Here is a 7,866-nt window from a genome sequence, read left to right as displayed (position 1 = left end):
CAAGATGATGTCTAGGTGAAAAAGGCAAGATGATGCCTAGGCGTTAAGCCGAGATAATGCCTAGGCAACGAGCCAAAATAATGCCTAGGCAACGAGCCGAGATAATGCCTAGGCGACAAGGCGAGGTGATGCCTAGGCGATGAGTACAGTAAAATGATGCTTAGGTGACGATCGAAGATAATGCATAGGCGACGAGGTGTTTTCGTTTAGATGACGCCGAGCCGTGTTTAGCGATAACGACAAGGCGATTTTTATTGGCAATGCCGAGCCGTGTTTAATAATAACGACGAGGCGATTTTTATTGGCAATGCCGAGCCATGTATAACGACAAGGCGTTTTCATTATATGATGCCGAGCCGTGTATAACGACGAGGCGTTTGTTTTTTATTAACCAAAGATGATTTCGGGCCGTTCATTGAGATTTATCCATTCTATCACTGAGAGAGGTCCCATTGAGGTGAGCTGTTTTAGATTGTTTTGAGAAAGAATCTCCGACTAACGCCGAAGTATTTTTCAAGTAAGTTATGTGTTTTATAGGCCTTGTTCTCTTTGAGAGACTGATCATTCGTGAGGAAGAGTCGGGCATTGCAGCCAAAGTGTTTAGCTTGAGCCTGTTTTTTTCTTGCCGAGGCGTTAGCCCAGGGTTTCTCATTGATGAGGCAAAAGTTCAAGAGGATATAGTGTTCTTTTTGGAATATGACTATAGACCGGCGTTCCCGAGAGGGTGAGTGCGTTTTGCCGGGTTTAAGAGTTCACTTCGGTTTTAGAGAAAGCGATGTAGTCTCGACTTATAATCTTGTGTGCGATAGTGAACTGTGGCGACCGATACGTTTTTAGTCTGAAATTTTTATAGTGCGCTTAATTTTTATCCATAGAGGATGTAACTTGCACCCTCGTCCTAGGAAAGGTGGTAAAAAGTCCGTTTAGAGAACTTGGTATTTGTTGTCTCGTTGTGGCCAGCAACGAGACGAGGCGTACAGTGTTTGGATACCAAAGTAGAACTTTGCCAAAGCAATGCAAGATCAATGAACATAAAGTGCTTTGTAAAACAAGTAAAATGTTTAGCTGACGTAAAAACAAGTGAATAAAAGACTAGCCGAAGTGAAAGCAAGTGAATGAAAACTAGCCGAAGTGAAAGCAAGTGAACGAAAAAATGAAGTGAAATAAATCTAGACATACCTGACTTGACGAGCTAAAAATTTAAGATATGGTGTAAGTATATCTTAGGAGGGGGGATAGCTGAACCCGTCCGAGGACGGACTGCCTACGTACCCTTTGCAGGGATCAAGCCGTCCCGTAGTCCATGCTGGTCGTGGTGCATCCTTAGTGATAGTATCTCTTCAGATGCGGAGTTAAAATCAAGCTCCGGATTGCTGCTTTCGTCGCTTCGTATTGCTCGTCTAAATTCTTCATTTCTTCCTCATTCACGATAAAGTCTGATGATCGATGCAGAGCATCCTGAATTATTTGCGGCGTGTTCAGAGCCATCTCCCTTCGAAACTCTGATTTGTACCATAGGGATCGTTTTAGGGCTTCAAGGGCGGCCTTGTCACTTATTCCTTCTACTTTGGACACAACAGCTTTGAACCTTGCCATGTAATCCCGAAGCGGTTCGTTAGGTCCTTGAGATAACGTCCATAGATCGGCGTCGGAGGTGCCTCGGTCCATGAACATCGAGTACTGCTTCGTCAACTTGAATGCCATTTAGTGCCGAGGCGAGCTCTTCTTGGCTTATTCGCCGAGCCGAGCCATTTTGTTGTGACTTCGTGGTTCCATCATTCTGTTGGGCGTCCACGTCGATCGCGTCATTCTCCTCTTCGCCGGCCCGTCGCCTTGAGTTCCGACGGAGTGGAAGCGGCTCGGTCATGTTAACTCGGGTTTCCGCGGGAGTCTGTTCGCCGAGGAGACAAAACATTGGTGGAGCCAAGGGGTTTCTCGCGCCGCTCCCCGAGGCTTCTGCAGGCGTTGAGAAATCGAAGCGTCTCCGGATTCCATCCATCGGGTCGGAGATTCAAGCTCTCCAAGTTGGGTGTCGTCGCTCGGCCGTCATCACGTCGAGCCTCTGCCTCGTTTCTTTTGTCCTGCTCGTCGATCTTCTTCATCAATGCAGTCATCATGTTTTGCATCTCCTCTTGGATTTCGGTCGTCGCCATCGTTGTGCTTGATGCTGGAGCGTCCTTTTCCGCGCCGTTATCGTTGTTGTTGTTGTTGTTATCGTCGAGGGTGTTGCTCGCCATGTTCTTCAGATCTTAAAGTCTTGTCGATTTAGAGAAAAGAAGTTTCAATCTCCCCACAGACGGCGCCAAATTGTGTGAGTCAAAACTCGCACAACCAGAAATTTGTTTAAGGAAAACTAAGGGATCGGAAACTTCTAGGGTTTATCGCCAAACACAGTAAGATCGAAAGAAAGTTTTTCTTGCTGTAAAACTGTTTAGCTCTTATTGCTTAGGGTTGCAAAAGTTACAGAATGAATTGTATACATCATCTATTTATAATAATTCTCCGAACCGCCTAGCCGAGAATCTCGGGAGAGATTTTCGGAATATTTCCTTATCGCCTCGTGCGGCTCACCGCCTTTGTATTTCGCCTAGGGTTTTTATGGGCTCCGTCTCTCAAGGCCTTAGTTCAGCCCATCTGAACTTTTCCACGGCTCGGCCCATCTAACTTCTCCACGGCTCGGCACACTTGCCATTTTAGTCGAGACATGATCCGGTCCACCTCACCGAGCCGCGGCTCGGCCCAGGCATGTTGGAGAGGGGCGCAGCCCATTTCTTACGATTTGGCTCGGCCCATCTATCTTTCTTCGCGGCTCTCCCTACTGGTCTATCTTCACAGCTCTCCCACTTGGTGATCGCGGCTCTCCCACTTGTCTTGGTGAGAACGGCTCTCCCACTTGTCTTGGTGAGAACGGCTCTCCCACTGGTCTTGGTGAGAACGGCTCTCCCACTTGTCTTTCTTCCATACTTAGTCATTTTGAGATGGTTTTATCTGCTTGGGGTGAAAACCGACCCTAACAGTGAGTCACCAAGTAGCCGAGGAACTCTCCCGAGGTTACTGCAAATCTGCACTTCGCCGGGTTCAGTTTCATGTTATGTTTGTTCAACTACTCGAAGCATTCTCGTAGGTGCGCGATATGGTTTTTTTCTTCGAGTGATTTGACAAACATATCGTCGATGTATACCTCCATGGTTTTTCCGAGCTGATCTGCAAACATTTTATTGACGAGCCGCTGATATGTTGCCCCGGCGTTCTTGAGTCCGAACGGCATGACTTTGTAGCAGTATATCCCGCGATCGGTTATGAACGCCATTTTTTCCCGGTCATCGGGATGCATTAGGATTTTGTTGTAACCAGAAAACGCGTCCATAAATGTGAACAACCTGTTTCCCGCGGTGGCTTCGACGAGCCGGTCGATGTGTGGTAGTGGGAAACTGTCTTTTGGGCACGCCATGTTGAGGTCAGTGAAGTCTACACAGACCCGCCATTTGCCGTTCTTCTTCTTCACAACCACCGGATTCGCAATCCAGTCCGGGTATTTTGCCTCGGCGATTGATCCTACTTTGAGCAATCTTTCCACTTCGTCGTTAACTGCTTTAGCTCACTCGGGTCCGAGTTTCCTCCTTTTTTGCTTGATTGGTTTGAAGGTTGGGTCCACGTTCAGCTCGTGACAGGTCACGTCGATGCTTATGCCTAGCATATCCTCCGCTGTCCAGGTAAAAGTGTCGATATTCTCCTTGAGGAGGGAAAGAAGCTCGTTCTGGACGCGCTTCGTCTATGCATACCGAGTCCACCGCGTCACATACCGGCTCGCCGCGCGTTTCACAGCTCTCCGTGATCTGTAATTGCTATAAGAGTTTCGAGAGCTCGTTCGCAGGCTCTCGGTCCGTCTTCAGCTTTTTGCGATCTACGTCTGCTCGTGCATCGGTGACGGGGTTCCTCAACTTGTACTCCGTCAAGCAACACATTCGTGACTCCCTCAGGTTTCCCCAAATTGTTTTGATGCCAGCTGGAGTCGAGAATTTGAGGCAGAGGTGATAGGTGGAAGGGACAGCCCTCATCGCATAGATCCATGGAGTTCTCATAATCACATTGTAGATTGCTAGGTGATTGGTGACGCAGAATTCGACGATCCTAGTGACCCCGCCTGCTACCACAGGGAGCCTATTTGTGCCTATAGTTATCGTTGTTTCTCCAGAAAATCCGGTTAGAGGTTTGGGGATCGCCGTCACCTCGGAGAGATCGATTCCCATCCTTCTGAGTGTCTCCCTAAAAATGATGTTTACCGAGCTCCCAGTATCGATGAGCACTCTTGCTACATCGTGGTCTCTGATCGTCAATTCGATCACTAGTGGATCGTTGTGCAGTCTATCTATCCCTGCCATTTCCTCTTCGGCGAAGGAGATCACCGTATTCGGAATATCGGTCGGTTCTGTCCAATTTTCCTTCGCTTCGGCTCGGCGCTGATAAGCCTTGATGGAAGACACCATGATCATGTTGATCCTTTGTCTCGGCTCGGGTCGCTCTTCGGGTTCGCCTCTCCTCTCGCGCTTGGTGTTATCGTCTTGTCGGGGAGGATTTGCGGGTTTTGCCGTGCCGCTCGGCTCGGCTCCCTCTTTTGGCTCATTAGGGACGTCGTCTTTAAGATTCACCGTGTTCGGGAGCTCTCCTGCTGCCATTTTAGCCGCGATTTGCCTCCTAGAGTTCGGCATTGCGCCGTCGAGTGCCCATAGGTTTGGTGATACTCACAGAACGCCTTTTCGTCATAGTTGGTGGGTCTTCTTACCCAAGTGTTGCTGCGCGGCTCTCCTCTTCCTCGTCCAGCGCCAACTTCGTAGTTGTGGGCACCTCCTCTTCTTGGTTCGTCCGAGCTCTGCGTCGTTGCGTTGTTTGATGGGTTGCCTTTCTTCGAGGGGCGCGTCAAGATTGAGCTCCGTATCGCTGCTTTCGTCGCTTCGTACTGCTCGTCCAGATTTTTCATCTCTTCTTCGTTCACGACAAAATCTGACGACAGATGTAAGGCATCTTGAATCGTTTGTGGCGTGTTGAGGGCCATTTCCCATCGGAATTCAGATTTGTACCACAAGGACCGCTTCAGAGCTTCGAGTGCGGCCTTGTCGCTGATTCCATCTACTTTGGATACGACCGCCTTGAACCTTGCCATGTAATCCCGAAGCGGTTCATTCGGTCCTTGGGATAGCGTCCACAAGTCGGCATCCGAAGTTCCTCTATCCATGAACATCGAATACTGCTTAAAGAATATAGCAGAGAGCTGTTGAAAACTGCCGATTGAATTGCGCTCATGTCTCGAAAACCATTCGAGCGCGGCTCCCTTAAGATGTTCTACGAAGAGTAGGCAGTATCTGGCATCTACTTCCTACTCTGTCAGATTGGCAGCGTTCTTTGTGAAAGCTCGTCCCATTGCTATCCGAAACGCTGTGATGCACTTGAGACTTCATGGTGCGTATCTTGGCCACTGTCCGAGCCATTGAGGCTCGCAGCTCTTTGATTTCGAGGGTTTGTGCATGAGTCATTCCCTTTGATTGGTGCGGCCGCTCCCGCTCTTCTCTCCTCGGCTCGTTTTCGCGCTCTGCCTGCTCGATCCATTGGAGGTTTTCCTCTTCTTCAGTCGGGTTGTCGCCGCGAGCCGGATCGGTGACTTCATCAGTCCAAATGCCGTTTAGTGCTGAGGCGAGCCATCTTGGCTTATTCGCCGAGACGAGCTGTTTTGTTGCGAGTTCGCGATTCCGTCGCTTTGTTGGGCGTCCACGTTGATCACGTCGTTCTCCTCTTCGTCGGCACGTCGCCTTGAGTTTTGACGGAGTGGAGGCGGCTTGGTCATGTTGATTCGGGTTGCTGCTGGAGTCTGTTCGCCAAGGGGACGAAACATTGGTGGAGCCAAGGGGTTTTTTGCGCCGCTACCCGAGGCTTCTGCAGGCGGTGAAAAATCGAAGCGTCTCCGGACTCCATCCATCAGATCGGGGATTCCGGCTCTCCAAGTCGGGTGTCGTCGCTCGGCCGTTATTGCGTCAAGCCATACCGTAATCGCCTTGTTTCTTTTGTCCTGCTCGTCGATCTTCTTCATCAACGCAGCCATCATGTTTCGCATCTCCGCTTGGGTTTCGGTTGTCGTCGTCGTTGTGCCTGATGCCGGAGCGTCCTTCTCCGCGCCGTTGTCATTGTTGTTGTTGTTGTTATCGTCGAGAGTGTTGCTCGCCATGTTCTTCGGATCTTAAAGTCTTCTCGATTTAGAGTAAGAAATTTTCGATTCTCCACAGATGGCGCCAAATTGTGTGAGCCAAAACTCGCACAACCAAAAATTTGTTAAGGAAAACTTAAGGGATCCGAAATTGCTAGGGTTTATCGCAAGAACAGTAAGATCAAAAGAAGGGTTTTGCTGAAAAGTGTTTAAGTCTTATTGCTCTCGAGTTATCAAAAATTACATCATGAATTGTTTACAGCGACTATTTATATAGAGTCTATGAACCGCCTAGCCGAGAATCGCGGAAAAGATTTTTGGAATATTTCCTTATCGCTTCGTGCGGCCACCGCCATAGCACTTTGCCTAGGATTTTTATGGGCGTAGGTCCTTTACGATCTTTGCTCATCTCATTAAAGAAGGACTGGCTCGGCCCAACACGAAGAAAAGCAGCTCGGCCCATTCTTCCTCTTGCTCAGCTTGACCCACTCTTTGTTCTTCTCACGGCTTGGCCCATTTATCTTCTTCCATGGCTCGGCCCACAATCTTGCTGAGCACAGCTCGGCCAACTTGTTTTGTGGGACGGCTCGACCTATATTCGGTGGGCATCTGTTCCTTCTTGCCAAATCGGTTTTCTCCAGTACTTAGTCATTTTTGAGATGGTTTTATCCGCTTGGGGTGAAACCGACCCCAACATGGTCCAAAGAAAATGACGGATTACAGACCCATCGCACTCTGCAATGTTTATTTCAAGATCATTTCAAAACTTCTGACGAGAAGACTTCAACCGGTGATATCCGACCTGATTTCTGAAAACCAATCTGCGTTTTTTCCTGGAAGACTAATTGCAGACAACGTTCTCATTACCCATGAAGTGCTCCACTATCTCAAAAACTTTGAAGCAAAGAAATTCTGCTCTATGGCCGTTAAAACGGACATGAGCAAAGCTTATGGATCGTTTTGAAATACTTTTTCTATGTTTTTAATTGCTTTTAAGTACTTTTATCACGTTTTTCTAATATTTGTAGTTCCAAGACTCTTTTCAGGTAACTTAGGGAAAAACTTAACAAAATGGATAGAAAACCAGATTTCAGCTCAGAGTCAAACCGTCAGAAGTTCACCCCTGATTGAAGGCCTTCTCACCGTCTGATCCAACTCAAATTTGGAGACCTTAAAGATGGAAGTATCAGCTTTCCAGCACACTTTACAGCTTGGCAATCCAACGGTTCAATCAAAAGATACGCGAAGAGCAAGATGTCCCGTAAACCAGCCGACAAGCAACTCCACCCGCGGCCAACAGGCCATTTCCCGCGGTCAGAAGCATCCCGACCGCGGCAAACCACTCATTCCCCGCGGTCACAGCACTCCCAACCGCGGCAAGACAACTCCGAGCCCAAAAGCCCATTTCTGAAGCCCACAATGATTCCCTCATTTGGAGAAACCCTAAGTGACGTCCAGAGATGTCTTGAGCACTATAAATACATGTTCTAGGAACCCTATTTCGAGGATATGCTATTTTTCTTATTGTTTTAGAATACTTTTAAGTTTTAGGTTTTAGGGAGAGAGAGATTTGTCTCTTGAACCCTTGTTCTTTCTTTTTCAATTTCGGTTTCTATTCTACTTCTTAATACTATGTTTTTGATTTCGTTCATCATGTCTGAGTAGTTCTA

The 7,866-nt window shown here is 48.1% G+C and overlaps 1 protein-coding gene across 1 annotated transcript; it reads right to left on the bottom strand.

Annotated features, from left to right (window-relative positions):
• Window positions 1-3,845: 3,845 nt before the first annotated feature.
• LOC112085419 lies at window positions 3,846-5,239 on the bottom strand. The gene is made up of 2 exons (XM_024154627.1): window positions 4,747-5,239; window positions 3,846-4,669 (listed from the first exon to the last, which is right to left on the bottom strand). Exons 1-2 carry the CDS (start codon window positions 5,237-5,239, stop codon window positions 3,846-3,848), a joined length of 1,317 nt encoding a protein of 438 aa, XP_024010395.1.
• Between the last annotated feature and the right edge of the window lie 2,627 nt (window positions 5,240-7,866).

This window comes from Eutrema salsugineum, unplaced genomic scaffold, assembly GCF_000478725.1.
Source record: "Eutrema salsugineum unplaced genomic scaffold, Eutsalg1_0 scaffold_3, whole genome shotgun sequence".
NCBI classification, from domain to species: Eukaryota; Viridiplantae; Streptophyta; class Magnoliopsida; order Brassicales; family Brassicaceae; genus Eutrema; species Eutrema salsugineum.
This window is presented reverse-complemented; position numbering and strand designations above follow the sequence as displayed.